The sequence below is a fragment of the Carica papaya genome, chromosome 4, assembly GCF_054855325.1.
Source record: "Carica papaya isolate Zhongbai chromosome 4, ASM5485532v1, whole genome shotgun sequence".
Classification (NCBI taxonomy): Eukaryota; Viridiplantae; Streptophyta; class Magnoliopsida; order Brassicales; family Caricaceae; genus Carica; species Carica papaya.
In genome coordinates, this window is record NC_142312.1 from 22,042,499 (window position 1) to 22,058,908 (window position 16,410).

Below are 16,410 nucleotides of genomic sequence, written 5' to 3' on the forward strand. Positions count from 1 at the left end.
ATTTGTTCAAATAAATTTCGTTTTTTATTGATGAAATAAAATATTAAATATTATAATATTTAAAAAAATTATCGAAAAACATTCATCGATGCATAAACGTTAGATAAACACGACATTGATGATATGATTTCTATAAATTGAGCTTGCAATATCTCTTTCAAAATTTATATATTGCATTTAAGAAATTAATTTCTGTTTGTTTGACTAATTTGGTTTAGATGCTTACAAATTATGACTAAAAAACAACTAGAATAATTTGTCATATAATTCAAAACTAAGCAGTAAAAACTTCAAAACTACTACTTACAAATTGTTATTTGAAATATTTCATTTTTAATTGAATGATGAAAAATGCATTAGCAGAACAGCAAGTTTACCTGAGCAAATTATAAACCACGAGATTATAGATTATATTGGTTTGTTGAATATTCTACTTCAGGGTTTCATAGCTGGTGCTCAAGCAAATTCAAGAACTCAAAAAATGGTAACTTTTCAGAACCACATATCTCGTTCCGATCAGCTCAAAGACAAAATCATCACCTTTTTTCAAGTCATCTTGCCATACAAACTCAGGCCATCTCTTGCCCAACCTTGCAGCACCCTATCCGGTAACACAGCAAACAGCCCACTCCTTTCCTTCGGGCAATGGAAGGGTGATGCATCCAGCAACCCCCCTCAGATACTTCTGAGTCTGCAGGGCATATGCTGAACAAGCAAAAAACAAGGCTAACTAGCATCATCGACAGGTGCAACTGATAACTGTCATTCAAAGTATCGAGTTTGAGGACTCACCAATAGCAAGCCCTTCCATACATAGGATGGTTGCAAGATAACCGTGCAAGAAGGATCATTAGTCTTGAACATCAAAGCAGCATGGCATGCTCTTTCTTTTTCTTCCGCTGTGAAGATTCTTCCTCCTCAGAAGTTTTCTAAAAACTTCTGCTCCGGGCAACTCTTGTTTCACATGGAGCTTTCCTACTGATTCTTGTTCATCTACATCTCCAATGGCTAAGTAAAAAGGAAAACATAAATTTGGAAGCTCAAAAAAAATTACAGCTCAAACTTATGGAAGGTCAAAATCTTTTTAAAAACTTACCAATAAAGATTATGGATGGCAGTCTCCTCTGGTGTTAGTGTTTCCCATCACTTCAATCAGAGAATAATAGGTGCTATCATCAGGAGTAATGCCTTTACTAAACATTTCTCTCAGAAGTTCCTCCGCATGATGCCCTTCTTGGTTTTTGCATAAACCTTGTATCAAGGCATTGTAAGTTAGAAGAGTGGGATTGAAACCTATACTCAACATCTCATCTCGAACTCTGAATGCATCTTTCATATCGCCTCTCTTGCTATACCCACTGATGAGGGTATTGTAACTGATGTAATCAGGTTTGATTCCCCTTCTCTTCATTTCATCAAGAAGCTCACGAGCTTCTTCGACTTTTCCCTGTTTACAATATCCGTGCATTAAGGCATTATAAGTCACTTCATCAGGAGGAACTTTCATCCTATCCATCTCCTTCAGCAGTGAAAAGGCACGCTCCATATTTCCATTAGCACAGTGACCATCAATCAAGGTGTTTAACATTATAAGATCCGGTGTGATGCCTTTCCGCAATGTTTTCTCAAAGAAGTCATCCGCCTCCCTCATTCTGTTCCGTTTACCTAAAACATAAATAAGCGAGGTATAAGTTATTCGTGTAGGCTGAATCCCCTTACTTACCATCTCATCATGGAGGCTAAAAGCTTTCTTCAGGTTCCCACATCTGCAGTATCCATTTATCAATATGTTATATGTGACGGAATCGGGAGCTACTCCTTTCTCTTTCATTTCTTTGATCATACCATCAGCTTTGTCCATTTTACTCTCCATAAACAATGCATGAATCAACATGTTGTAAGTTGAAACAGTTGGCATAGTGTCCTTCTTAACCATCTCATCCTTATAATGAAAAGCCAACTCCAAGTTCCCTTTGTTGCAATACCCATCAATCAATATATTATACATCACAGCGTTTGGAGACAACCCATTTTCTTTCATCTTCTCAAATGTCGTTGAAGCCTCCTCAAGCCTTCCTTCTTTACACAACCCACTAATTAGAGAACCATACGTGTAAAAATCTGGTTCGATCCCTTTAGCTTTCATTTCATTGATAATCAAACGAGCCCCTTCAACTCTTCCTCTTGAGCAATACCCATGAACTAAGGTGTTAAATGTAACAAAACTGGGCTTGATTCCCAAACACTCCATGATCCCAATAAATTGCTTGGCCTTGTTTAACTTCCCTTCCTTGCACAACACATTAATCATTATATTAAATGTATACAGAGTTGACTTAATCCCCATACTAAACATCTCTGCATAGAGAACCCACGCGCTCTCTGTCCTATTCAATTTTGAGAGCAAACTCAACATAGAATTACAAGTCTCAATCTTTGGAGCAAAGGCTTTCTCCTTCATCTTATAAAAGCACTCAATTGCCTCATCAGCCCTGTCCAACTCACAATAGCCCCTTATCAATAAATCAAAAAGAATACTACTTTTAGTACCTAATTGATTACGTGCAATGGTTAACTCATCGAAAATTACTCCAACACTAATGTCATTGCTGATGGTTTCCTTCAACAATTGCAAAGTGGGTTTTGGTGATGGGAGGCGAGAGATTACCGCAATAGCCAAGCAATGGGTTTTGATATCCATTGTATGAAACTTGATATGGGCAATGAATTCAAGGGCCAACTCAGGGGTTTTAAGAAGGCTGAAGATAGTGGCTGAGATAAGAGATGGTGTAAGGTTTGGCGAAAGGTGTTCTATAAAATGCCACTGAGAAGATTGGACAGAACTGAGAAGCAGGTCATGGCTTATTGATGCAGCAGGTGGAGGGGAAATTGAGTTTTCTGTGGAAATCTTCATGGATTGCAGAATTGAAGAGAAGTGCACAGGGGAAAGAGAGTGACTGATGGGTATTAGATTGGCAAGCTTGTGGTGCTTGGCAAACTGAGGAAAAAGGAGTTTATGAGGTCTCATTTTATTACAGAAAACAACTGTTGCAATCTCTGCCTGCCGCAGATTGTGAGTAGAATTCTCCAGCCAATTTGAAGCTCCTCTAGGCTCTTGTCTACAGGAGGGACTGAAAGGGCTTTGGTAGAGACTCATCCATAAATATCTCTCTGATAGATGACGAAAGCAGAATGGGCCCTCTCATAGTCTTATGACAGCCTGTTGAGGCAGATTCCAAAATAGAAAGTAAGAGGAAGTTACAAATGATTAATTTGCGAGAGGCATTGAATACAGTCCAAGAAGAACAAAGGGGAAAAACCTAAAAAGAAAAAACAAATCAAAACATGAGAAGTAATATGCACTTTACTTTGGCTCACTTGATTCAGTTGGGATTGGTTGTTTTTATGGAAAGTTTAATGCAATGAACCTATTTAAAATTCATGGTAAAATCAGCATTTACAAAACTTACCCAGAGCAGAAGAAAGTTCAAGAAAATCATTTAAGAGACAGCTAACCCCAAATTTATTTTCAATGAACCAATCAAAAATTAAAGAGATAACATTAAAGAAATCTCATGAAAACACCCCAACAAGCAAATACCAAATACCTAATCCCTCAGAGATGATTTTAAGCTGATACATCATTAAGGAGTATAAAATAAATCTAACTACCTGAAAATGATGAGCCAAGAAATCTACCTTACATAGAATGTAACTAAAAAATGGTACTTGATGTAAAATCAAACACCAATTCTAAACCCAAATATGAAGCTATAACGGATGCAAGATTAACAAGAATCCATTGATTCATGCATACAAAAGCAGAAGGAATATATGAGTGTAAACATATGCACACTTAACCCAATTTCTTTCATCCATTGAAAGAAGACATGAATATTCAAGCTAAACCCTGGTATATCTAAGTCCACATATATTTTGAGCAATACCAGACGCTCACACAGCTTTTTTTGTCAAACACATAATCAGCCACCCATGTTAAGTTCTACATTCTTGGTCCAGACTTTGAATAAGACAGCCCAATCACCCGAAGTTTAGATAATTTCTCGACAGTCTTGTAATAACAGGCATTATATTAAAAGAAATGACACAGAGATCCAGTGGAACATAAAGTAAGGCATAATATTAACAAAAATCAACACAGATCCAGTGCAAGATAAAGTAGCTCAGTAAAGAGAGAAAAGAGAAATATAAAGAGATTCTGATTAAAAAATGCAGCGGAACTAATCAGACAGTAAATGCAATTAACAGAGATAAGAAAAAAGAAATGAAATGAACCAAACGCAGCAACACTTAGTTCTTCAAACCATATTTCAAACACTGAAAATGTCACCAGTACCTAGGGTCAAACACACATACACCAAAAACTGAAATAACTTTTGCATAGGCAGAGAATGATAGAATGAGTAACTGATAAGACCTCTAATGAATATAACATTGACATACATGTTGATTGTCACTCCCCGGATGACGTGAAGCTCTTCAAGATCATGGAATCATCATGATACTATAGGAGGCAGGATCAGATGCAAAAGTGAGCACTGATCAAAAGAAAGATTCTAAGTCTGTGAAATGCACAGGACATGACAGGTGCCCTGTTGGCATAGATTAATCATTTGAAAGACTTACCTTTTATGGCAATGTTTATGCCCTATCTAAAGTACCAGTGTCCGCATTTCTTTAGATTTATTTAAAAGTGACAAAATAAAGAAATAATATTCAGATCCTAGTTATATTGTTAACTCAGAAAAGGGAGAGAAAATATCAAATACATCAAGAAGGAAGGTAATTGTTGCAGTCCAAATTCATGGCTCTATTCCTCTTTAATAAACAACCCAATTCCTCAATTGAAAACATAACCAAGCCTGCATACCAAAACAATGTTGCAGATCTCTCTCCATCTCCGTCTCTGTCTCAGTCTCCTCCCACCTCCCCTCCCCCCCAAAAAAATAAAATAAATAAATAAATAAATAAAGGGAATCAAATTTAAGTTGCTCTTTATTCTATTGGAAGCAGGATAAGAAGCTAGAAATTTAGCACTTTCTCAAAGTAGAGGTCTGGGTCAAAGTACAGATAAAGAAAAAGAATGACAACAAGAAACACAAATGACTGACATTTTATGAAACTTTCTCAATACTCAGTTTAAAACAAATAAATTGAAATATGCCTGACACCTAGCTCTAACCAGAGACCATTTCCCTGCAGGTCCAGAAATAACCAATTTTTTCATTGACATCCTGAAAAGGAGGTGATCTAGCAGAACTTTCCAATATAGGTACCTTGTCACGACTTCCTAGTAACTGGATGATTCCTTCAATGCTTCAAGCAGATTTTTGATTCAATAAATTCTATATGGTTACGTATCAAAAAACCTTGTGCACAAGATAAAGCGAAGCCTTATTGAAGTTATATTTACCCAACTCCAAAGTTCATACAGAAAACCTTACCTGCACTAAATAGAAAAAGATAACTATAGCATAGTCTGGAGTTAGCCAAAATTAATCTGAACATACCTCAACCATGGACAGCTACTTACACAGCCAAGCATTGTCAAACATCAAATTCATTCATCATTCTCCTTACTGTTTAATCATCCTCCTCAAATATCGAAAGCTTTATACTTTACAAGATCCAACCAGTGGCAACAATTGTAATCAACAATCAAAACAAAATGCAAGGTTCATTCACGAGAGTTTTTGTCATTATTGACATTTTTCAAACCAGTAATAGAATACCAACCATTCAACCCATGATTCCACCTTAGAACCCAGTCAAAAAATAAACCAAACAGTAGCAAAAGAGAAGATAAAAGAGGATGCAAACTTAAAAAAGAACCATCATATTATACATAAATTCAAGAGTTTGTCATTAGCTCTGAAACATCCAACAGTACAGGCTGTCCCTTCTCAAAAGAGGAAAAAAAAACTTCGTTGTAGCATTTTTTCAAGCAAGTAGCAGGCTCCCCATAGATTGATCTCAATTAAGTTAAACCGATTCGACCAACAACTAATTATGTAAGAAACAGAGATTATACTGGAAATTTTCAATTAAAGAGCTTAGAAAATAACCCAGTTGGATAATTGAATCAGACATCTTTTCATTCATTTAAAAGAAAAAAAAAAGAGTACATTACGAAGTAGAAAGCATACAAGACGTCGAAGTTACCACTGAAGCCTTTGAATCTCTCTCTCAATTTCCTCTGCCTCCTTTTCTCTCACTCTCTCTGTCAATTTCGTTTTCTAAGTTTACGAAAAAGATTCCTTTCTTCTCCGTAAAAAGAGCCTCCTCTTGTTTTTCCTCTCTCGAAACCGAAACGCTCTCTCCAAAATCGCTTCCGCCCTCTCAGAAGCCTCTTTTATCTCTGCTATGATTCATCTAGTCCTTTTCTCTGTCTTCTTCTAGTATAGTCAAAGAATAAGCTTTCAGAGCAGAATCTTCCCGCCAGCCACCCAAACCCTTCTTCGAACAGTCACGCCGAGGACAGGATTGTTTCGCTCTAAACGGTGCCGTTGGAGACTGGGCTTGGGTTCCATTTTGTGTGTGTGGGCTTCAAAAGGAAAAGCTAGCTGAACCATACCTCAATTGTTTAAAAATTAATGATACATCAAAAGCTATTGTATTATTGCACTATTTTTAGTTTAAAATATAATCTGCACTTTAGAATTTTGTTTAAATAAATTTATTTTTAATAATGTATCTAACACGGTAAGACAGAAGTTTGGATGACAAAAACTATGTGTTCATGTGATTATCAAGTCATAAAAATAGTCGGTATGGTAAATTTTATCATTAACTCTCTGTTAGATGGTAATGATTAAATGAATGTTGAAATTTTATGATATTAAATTTTTAAGTATAAGACGATGATAGTTAAATGAGTGCTGAAAAGTACTCGAGTGACATTGGCTCTGAAAATTTTCTTCTAATTTTATGTTTTTTTGTTGGCTTTTTATAAATTTATATCTAATTTAGAATGTAATATCCTTAATTAATTTTAATATATTTAGAATTAATGTATAAATATAATTTTTAAATTTTTATTTAATGTAAAAATAAAAAAAAAAATAGGTGAATGATGAAATTGAAAATAATTTTGAGGAAAAAAAAGTAAAATTTTGGGTTTTATGAGTGTTTTTGAAAAAAAAAATAGAAATTAAGGGTTAAAACATATTTTAAAAAAAATGTGCCACGTAGGACGTCCAATCAGCAACCTTGATGATCCAAAACACGCATGGCAAGGCACACTGGCGCGGTGCCACGCGGAAGGCTACGCCGGCAATCCGCGTACCGCGATCAGACAGTCCAGATTTATTTTCGCGTGTGTGGACGATCTGAATTCGTTCTCCCTTTAAACACGATTATACGGTTCATATCAAATCTCGATGAACGGTCCATATTCACTTTCTATTTAAACGCGATCGGACGCTCTAGATCAAACGCGATGGACGGTCCAGATTAAAAGTAGACGGATATAAATACCCCACTTCACACCAAAACTTAACCCTAGCCGCCAGACCCCCTGCCGGAGAAGAAGAACTAGTCGTCGAGAAGGGAGTCGATCGCCTTCTGCCGCCGTGCCGGAGCCACCTCCGACTGGCAAAAGAGGTAAAAAAAATTTTATTTGCTCGAAATTTGATTTTGAATACCCCCATGACTAAATCAGAGTAAAATGACCGATGGATGAGCTGGAAACCGCGGATAAAGCCCGGTGGTGCTGCCGCGAAAAAAACAAAAATCGCCTTCGCTAATGCCCTTTCCAATTCCCGTTTCGTGCAATTTTTTCACTATTATAATCACCATTTTTTTTCTATAGGTTGACCGAACTAAAATACCCAACCGCGAAGGTGAGCTGGCGGAGCAGCTGCACCAGAAACCATACCACTGGTAAGCCTCTATTTTTTTACTTTTTTCGGCCAACCGATGCCTCTTAATATATTTTCTCGCAGGGAGAAGCACAAAACAAGCCGAAAACGGCCAGTCCGAGGCAAACCACCGTCGTGAGCAACGGTGCTATCGCCGGAGCACGGCAGCACTACCGTGCCATAATCCCGAAATATGCTGAAAAGGGTTTCCAACACCAATTTTAGATTTTTTGGGGTATTTCTAGATAGTTGGAGCACGTTTTAATTTCTGAAGGAAAATTCAGGGAATTCGAGAACCGCCAATAGGCGCAGCCAAAAGTTTAGCGTTCGGACACCGATCCGGGTAAGAATCTCTCACCTTATTTCCTGTTATATAATTGAAGTCTAATTATAAATATTATGGTATTTTACGTTATTTAGAAATATCGATAATTAAATGTTACTAATTGAGCCTGAACCGGTTATTTATTACTATTTGTCATGTTTTAATTGATTAATTAATTTTACAGTTTCGAATGTATGATAACATACTAGAATTGATATGATGATTCGTTTCTGTCCCTTAATGCATATATTACTTGTTTTGTATGGTTCACAGTTAAATTAGGAAACTAAAAAATTAAATGAAAACGAAAAATTGCTCGATTAAGTGAGTAAATGAATAGTAACCTTACTGGATATCCTGGGAGATGATGGACAAAGCGGGTACATAGGGAACCTTACCGTAAACGTTGCCTCATACCGAACGGGGTATGGAGGAATGGTACTTTGACACTCATACCGGACGGGGTATGGGGACGGTCCGTTTAACCTTCATACCGGATGGGGTATTGAAAAATGGTATTTTTGGTGCTCATACCGGACGGGATATGGGGACGGTCGGTTAATGAAAAACGTGGAAAAAAGGTTCATGCGTAGTGGAGACATTCCTATGAACCCCTATAGATACCAATAGGCAGATAAAAAGAAAAGGTTGTTATTCTAATTAATTGTACATGAGATTATGAGACTGTTTGTGTCATTACCTCTATAGGTCAGTTTTGGAAATTTCGATACAGTAAGTGTATAATAAATAATTTCACTTATGATAAATGAATTTACTTAAAATAAAACTTTCATTAGTTATTTTTATTATTTTTAACAACCTTCATTTCTGTATCGGTGAGTAGTATGACATTTTTGTTGGGTTAGTGTACCTCACTTTTTCATTAATCATTTCAGATCAAAAGAACTAAGATCCAAATCTCGATCCACAAAAGAGTTGCGAATAGGATGTTCAGTTTGTTTATTTTTCATTTACATCTTTATTTTTTCGTTATTCTTTTAGAAGTGTCATTCCCGTAATTCTATTGGGTATTCTGAATTATTATGTAAGTAATGTAAAATTTAAACGATTATTTCGCTTCCGCACTCAATTTATAACTTATTTACCTTCAAGTTTCAGGTTGTTACATATAATTATTCGGATAGAGAAAATAAAAAAAAATAAAAATTGTTATTAGCTGCTGCACTAACAATATTTTCTAAATTTAATGTTCAAGTAAATACATTTTTTTGTCATGTGTGTATCTATTTAGTGATATTAAATATGTTTTTAATAATAAAAACTTACTAGTTTAAAAATATAGATTTTATTCGAAATGTAGGAGTTGACTTAAATTTTTTTTAATAATACTAAGATTTTTTAATATATTATCTATAAATAAAATTAATTATTTTTAAATTACTATTTTTAAAAAAATGAAAAAATTATATATTTATATAGTATACTCATATCAATTATAATACAACTTTTAAATAAATAACATATTCAAACATACAATTTTACTCATGACAACATCTTATAAAAAGAAAGTATTAATTATCCAATTACTTGGAACCGTATTTTTTGCATTGCCAAAAGTCAGAATGTGGTGTATATGCTTTGTATTGGTTTTTACTACGTTTTTGCAATGTGGCAAAGTAGAAGGGAGAATCATGGATTAAAGAAGGCCAGAGTGGTCCTATTTTATGTCATAGCATGATTCATTTGGTTAGCTACGAGCAAGAAAGTATTTATAAAAATCTCAGTGGGGAAGATTTGGGACTTGATACAAATTAGTTTTGTTTGCTGAGTAAAAACTCTTGGAAAGAGTTTGAGAATGTCTTACATATATACTTCGTCATTGTTTTTTCTAGTGCATATATATATATATATATATATATATATATAAGTAACAGCAACTGAGTTTAATCTGGATGTGAAGCTTTCTTCATATAAATGTAGCATTATCTTGTTCAAGTGCCACCTGTGAGTGGCAATACATAAACCACTCTGACGGTTGAAATTCAACTTGTAGGCCACCCAAGGATTTGTGTCCCGGCTGACTTGGTTCAAGCACTGGAGTCTCCTGCAGTACTCATTATATCAATATATATGTGTGTGTGTATATATATTTACACACACACAGCCATAGCTCACTTGGACTTTGTTTCCAGAAACCCATATGTACCATTGTTCGAAATAGCCTCAGATAACCCATAATCATCCATCTCATCTAATACGCATACAATATACTCTCCTTATAGCAAACCTAGAAAGAGACAAGAAATATAGCGGAAGCCAGTTTTCATATTCTTGTTGGGTCTGCTTTTTCTTCTTCCCCTTAGATATTTAAGTTGTTTATATATATATATATGTATGTACGTACTCTGGGATTAAATCAAAAGAGCAAAATAAATAAATAAATGAAGTGCATAATAAATAGGTTAATTTTCAGATAGCACTACAAGAACAAGAGCCATCGGAATAAACAACAATGGAGGAAAATATCAATCTGGGTATCAGAAAAAAAATACCAATTAAACATTGTCTCAGAATATAATGAAAATAATTCAAAAAAAAGACAGATTAAATAACAAACGAAGCTGCAGCAAGAGCCATGAAAAAAACAGAGGAGATCAATGAAGCTGAAACTAATTGAGACCCTGAATTAGTTGGTGAATTTGGTGATGGTGATGGTGAAAGCTGGTGCTCAGGCGGCATGGCCATGGAAGGAGGAGGAGAATGAAGATGGTGGTGCAGACCCATCACCTCCACGATTAACCTTTGACCATTCTTGCAGTGATCAGAGATTCCACTGATGAAGTAAAAGGCTCCAGGCCTATCAAGCTTGAAGATGCTCCTGCCATTGTCAAATGCAACAATAGGGTTGCTTGAGTTGCAGTGATAGTATCCCCATTTCTCTACCTCCACCACTGAGTCATTCTTGTATTCAAAATCTGTATAAATAAATAACTAATTAATTAATTAATCTCAAGTTTAAAATTATAATCAAATAACAAAGGAGGAAGAAGAAGAAATAAGAAAAAGAAGAAGAAGAAGAAGAAGAGTTACAGAGAGAATCTCCAACGTGAAATCTTTTGCTTGTGGCCCACTGGTTATATATTGCAGAGTTGTTCTCGGTGGGTTCTTGCCAACCAAATTCATCACCAACTTTGAACTCTTTCAAACCTTGAATCATTACTAGAGTACCGCCATTAATGGTGGAAAGAAGAACCAAACAAGTGCAGAAGTGAGTTAAGAGAGAAGCCATGTTTGTTTGAAAATGTGAAAAGAGTATGATAATGAGGAAAGGGTGTTTTGTGGAGATTTATATATATATACATATATATATATATATGATGTTGCATAAGAAGGAGAGTGGAGTTTACGGCGGTTTGATTTGAAAAACGTGGAGAGAAGAGACGTGGCGGTTTGGATGGAGTGGGATTTGAAGTACGTGTGAGATGAGGTGAAATGTTGAAACGGTTAAAGTTCAAAAAGATGTTTGAAAAGGTCAAACATACAAATTTGACCGCCAGATATGGAATTCAAATGATTTTTTAAATAAATTATTAAATTAATTTTTAAATTTTATCGCTTAATGTAATACAATTTTTAATTTTTTCTTAATGATTTTTTTTTACTCTTTTTGGTTTTATTATATTTTAACATTTTAAAAAATAATTCAGAAAATATATTTAATTAATTAATTTAAACTATTTTCTAAAGAGTTCAAATAGAATATAATTAGTTTCAATTTTTTTATTGAAAAATAAAAGAAGATTGATTGTTTGAAATAAATAAAAATATTAGAGATTAAATTATAATGAAAAATATTATAAATTAAATTATAAGTGTAAAAAGTAATTTAGTAATTTATTATTGATATTGTAATACCCAAATGAATTTTTATGTAATTTAAAATTAATTTATAAATATAATTTTTTAATTTATTAATTTTAATTTAATGTAAAATGAAGAAAATTAGGTGAATGATGAGATTGAAAATAATTTTAGAAAAAAAGAGTGAAAATTTGAGATCTTGAAGTATTTTTTTTTAAAAAATAAAAAATTGTAGGTTAAAACGCAATTTAGAAAAGTTGTGCCACGTTGAATGCCCAGTCAGCAGCCCCGACGAACCAGAACACGCTGTGTGGCAACGGACGCTGACGCGGTGCCACGCAGGAAGCCACGCGGGCGATCCGCGTGCCCACGATTAGACGATCCAAATCCACTCATATGCGCACGGACAGCCCAAATGCATCCCCTCCTAGACGTGATCGGACAGTCAAATTTAAACGCGATTAACAGTGCAGATCTATTTCTTATTTAATCGCGATCGGACGGTCCAAATCAAATGCGGAGAACGGCCCAGATTAAAAGGAAACTGATATAAATAACTCTTTTCACACCAAACCCTAACCCTAGCCGGCAGACACTCTTGTCGGAGAAGAAGACCCAGCCGCTAGGAAGAGAAGCCGTCACTACCAGCCGCCGCGCCGGAGCCACTTCCAACTGCCAAAATAGGTAAAAAAAAAATTATTTGCTCGGAATTCAATTTTAAACACCCACACGACCAAATTGGAGTAAAAAGACCAACAGATTTTCCGAAAACTGCGAGTAAAATCAAGCGGCACCACCGCAAAAAATTATAAAAATTACATCCGATGAGGCCCTTCTCGATTCTCATTTTGCGTAATTCTTCCATAATTATAATCACATTTCCTTCTCTAAATGTTGACCGAAGCAAAACACCCAACCGCAAAGGTGAGCCAGCAGAGTCGCCGCACCGGAGAACCCCGCCGCCGATAAGTTTCGATTTTTTATTTTTTTCAGCCAACCGAGGCCCTTTAACGTATTTTCTCGCAATGATTAATGCAAAATTGGCTAAAAACAACCGACTCGAGGCAAACCGCGGCGGCGCCATCAGTAAAATACGGCGGAGCAGCCGTGTCAGAATTCTGAAATTGGCTAAAAAGGGGTCCTGACACTGATTTGTAAATTTTTTTGGGATATTTGTAGGTACTTGTAACGCGTTTTAATCTCTAAAGAAAAAATTAGGAAATTCAGGAACCGCCAATAAGCACAGTCAACAAGTTTGACATTCCGGGTATCAATTTGAGTAAGAATCCCTTATCATATTCTCTGTTATAGAATTGAAATCAAATTAACAAAAATACGATATTTTGTGCAATTTAGAAAATATCCATAACTAATTATGGGTTACTAATAGAGTCAGAATCGAAAATTATTCATTGTTAATTTCTGTTAAATTATTTTATAGTTTGAATGCATGATAATATCTGCTGATCAATTTTATGGATTTGAATGTATATATTACTGCCTTATGTGACTACAGTTGAATTGAAAAATTGATATGTGATTATATTCCCTTATGCATGTTTTGTTTGTTTTATGTTATTACGGTTGAATTAAAAAATTAGATAATAGAAGTAAACGAGAAATTATGTGATTAAGTGAATGGATGAAACAACAGCCTTACTGGATATTCTGAGAAATGGTGGACGGATCGGGTACATAGGAAATCCTACTATGAATGTTGTCTCATACCGGACGGGGTATCGACGCTTGGTAATTTGGTATTCATTTCGGACGAGGTATGAGAATGGATCGTTTCACCCTCATACCGGACGGGGTATTGAGGTTTAGTAATTTAGTGCTTATACCGAACAGAGTATGAGGACGGCCTGTTAATTAGAATGTTAAAGGAAATTGTTCACATATTGTGGGAACATCCATATAAACCCCCATGAATACCAGTAGGCTGATAAAAGAGAAAATTGTTATTTCAATCAATTACATATGAAATCATGAGATGTGTTATGTTATTGTCTCTATAAGTTATTTTGTAAATCTCGTTATGGTAAGTAGACAGTAAATGATTTCATATATGATAAACGATTTTGCTAAATTCAGAGCTCCATTAGTTGTTTTTATTATTTCTACCAACCTTTATTTCTGTATCGGTTAATAGTGTGATATTCTTACTGAGCTAGTATAGTTCATCTTTTATTAAGCATGTCAGATTAAGAGGATCAGGACCTAGAGCCCGATCCACAAGAGAGTTGTGAGTAGAATGTCAATTTTATTTATTTTCTAGTTATTCTTTAATTTCTCGTATTTCTCTCAAAAGAATTATTCTCGTAACCCTACTTGATATTTAAGTCATTTTGTAAGGAATGTAAACTCTAATTATTTATTTCGCTTCCGCACTTAATTTATAATTTATTTTCTTTGAAATTTCCGGGATCGTTATAGATATTTTTTTTTATCTTGTAAATAGCTTGAAAAATTAATTTATAATATTTTACTTTTCCTTTTCAAGAATTTTATTTTTTCTTTCCAGTGATTTTAAGAAATATTAATTGAAAATAATATTATCCAATTTTAAAAATGTAAGGAGCTTTGTCTGCATTATAATAAATTTTTAGTTTAAATGTATATCAATTTATACAAATATTACTAGCTATTTTTAATCTAATTATTCTCTTTCTTTTATATTATAAAGTATTTTTTTTTTTACACCTTCTTAGCAAATTCTATAATTTATGGGGACGGAGTCAGTTTGGTTGTAAAAGATTATTATTATTATTATTATTTTTTTTTTTTGAATGATGTAAAAGATTAATTAACCCCTATGCCAATGTAAGACTATTTGTAAAGCCTATGTAAATTCTGCTTATGTAATAAAGAATCTAATTTAAATTATATATTATATTAAAAATATTTTAAACCACATTTAAAATTAATTATAAATATAAAAATTATAAGCTTTTACAACTTAATATGAAAAACTTCATAAATTTATGTCGTCTATATACATCTACCCATATTTTAAAATACAGTTTTAAATCAACTTCAATATAATTCAGTCTTCTCATTACAAAATTGAATAACTTCATAATTGATTTTCTTAATTGGGCATACCATTCCAAAATTCCTACAAAAGCATGCATTTCATGAAAACACTTCTTATTTTTTTTTAACATAAATTATTTATAACGTCATGAGAAATGAATGTTACCACATATATTAACATGATAAATTTTGTGCAAACATTATACTAAAATTTATGAATCAACAATACATTTTTAGTCACAATTCATGAATCTCACAAAAATCTTTTAAAATTGTGTCACAATAATATATTTAGATTTATTTTACAACAAACATCTAAAATAACTAAAAATTCTTTAAAGTCTTTCTTTCATATTGAACTCACTCTTGATTTAAACTAATCTACATTGAGAGAGTGTGAATTGAGATGAGTTTTACGAATTCAGTAAAAATATAGTTGTGTTTAAAATGCAGATGTGCAAACAAATATTCACATAGGTTTAATAAAATAAATACAAATTTTATCAAACAAAATCCAAAGCTGAACAACAATCATAACCCTCTTCTCGCGATTCTTCCTTCTTTTCTGATCTCTGAACTTCAGCCTCCGCGACACCTTCCTCTTCCGGCTGCTCTCCCTCTCTTTCTCTCTCTAGATCGTCGCTCTCATCCTTCACTTGAGCTTTCTCTCTTCTCTTTCTACTAACCTCACCCCAAACCCTTATTGTGTTGCAAGTGAGAAGAAGAAAAGGAAGGTTGTTCGTGCAAAACTTGGGGACCTGCCAATGGGCTTGGGTCTTTTGGATTGGGCTAGCCGGGTTTTACATTGCTGGTTTCAAAATTTTAAACTTTAAATAGTTGGTACTATATTAATTAAATTTTTTATATAAAAGTCATCAATCATATGTGCATAAATATAAAGAGTTTAGTCAAACAGAAAAATAAAAGAAAAGTAGAGAGATAATAGAGAAGGAAAAAGTTATGAGATTTGCAACTGACTTTCGGTTTCAGTCAAGTAATTTTGAGCTTGAATTCCCTCAGTACAATGAAGAATAAATAAGTTTGTGTTTGATACATGTGATTGAATAACACGAACATTGTTAAAAAAATAGAATTGTTGGTGTTTAACGAAGCTCATTTAGATTCTCATAAATATTACTTAATTTTTCTTTTAGTAATCGAGTTTGTATAAATTCATGTAAACAATAATATAATGAAATATATTAACTTTCCTCGTATAATTTGATTAATGTATAAAACCATTTTGAACGAAAATAAGATTTCTAAATCTAATTGTACGAAGGTGCTTGAGGAAATAAATTAGACATATTTGAATGTTTGGGTATTTACATAAAGTGACTATGATTT

At 33.9% G+C, this 16,410-nt stretch overlaps 2 protein-coding genes across 4 annotated transcripts; both read right to left on the reverse strand.

Annotated features, from left to right (window-relative positions):
• Window positions 1-378: 378 nt before the first annotated feature.
• On the reverse strand, window positions 379-6,497 carry LOC110810179 (Pentatricopeptide repeat (PPR) superfamily protein). Of its 3 annotated transcripts, none has more exons than XM_088218144.1 (4): window positions 6,184-6,497; window positions 1,097-3,220; window positions 793-1,008; window positions 379-705 (listed from the first exon to the last, which is right to left on the reverse strand). In XM_088218144.1, exon 2 carries the CDS (start codon window positions 3,155-3,157, stop codon window positions 1,106-1,108), a length of 2,052 nt encoding a protein of 683 aa, XP_088074270.1. In that variant the 5' UTR covers window positions 3,158-3,220; window positions 6,184-6,497; the 3' UTR covers window positions 379-705; window positions 793-1,008; window positions 1,097-1,105. The 3 variants fall into 3 exon arrangements, with proteins under 3 accessions (XP_088074270.1, XP_088074269.1, XP_088074268.1); XM_088218143.1 differs by having other exon boundaries at window positions 6,168-6,497; XM_088218142.1 differs by having other exon boundaries at window positions 4,465-6,497.
• Window positions 6,498-10,645: 4,148 nt separating this feature from the next.
• On the reverse strand, window positions 10,646-11,495 carry ENODL7 (early nodulin-like protein 7). Its single transcript, XM_022036248.2, has 2 exons — window positions 11,257-11,495; window positions 10,646-11,141 (listed from the first exon to the last, which is right to left on the reverse strand). Exons 1-2 carry the CDS (start codon window positions 11,453-11,455, stop codon window positions 10,771-10,773), a joined length of 570 nt encoding a protein of 189 aa, XP_021891940.1. The 5' UTR covers window positions 11,456-11,495; the 3' UTR covers window positions 10,646-10,770.
• Between the last annotated feature and the right edge of the window lie 4,915 nt (window positions 11,496-16,410).

Excerpts from the sequence above, each read along its gene's own strand:
- LOC110810179 (XM_088218144.1), bottom strand. The coding sequence starts at position 3,157 with ATGAGTCTCTACCAAAGCCCTTTCAGTCCCTCCTGTAGACAAGAGCCT.
- ENODL7 (XM_022036248.2), bottom strand. The coding sequence starts at position 11,455 with ATGGCTTCTCTCTTAACTCACTTCTGCACTTGTTTGGTTCTTCTTTCC. Across the intron at positions 11,142-11,256 it reads TCACGTTGGAGATTCTCTCT|ATTTTGAATACAAGAATGAC; the intron begins GTAACTCTTCTT and ends TTATTTATACAG.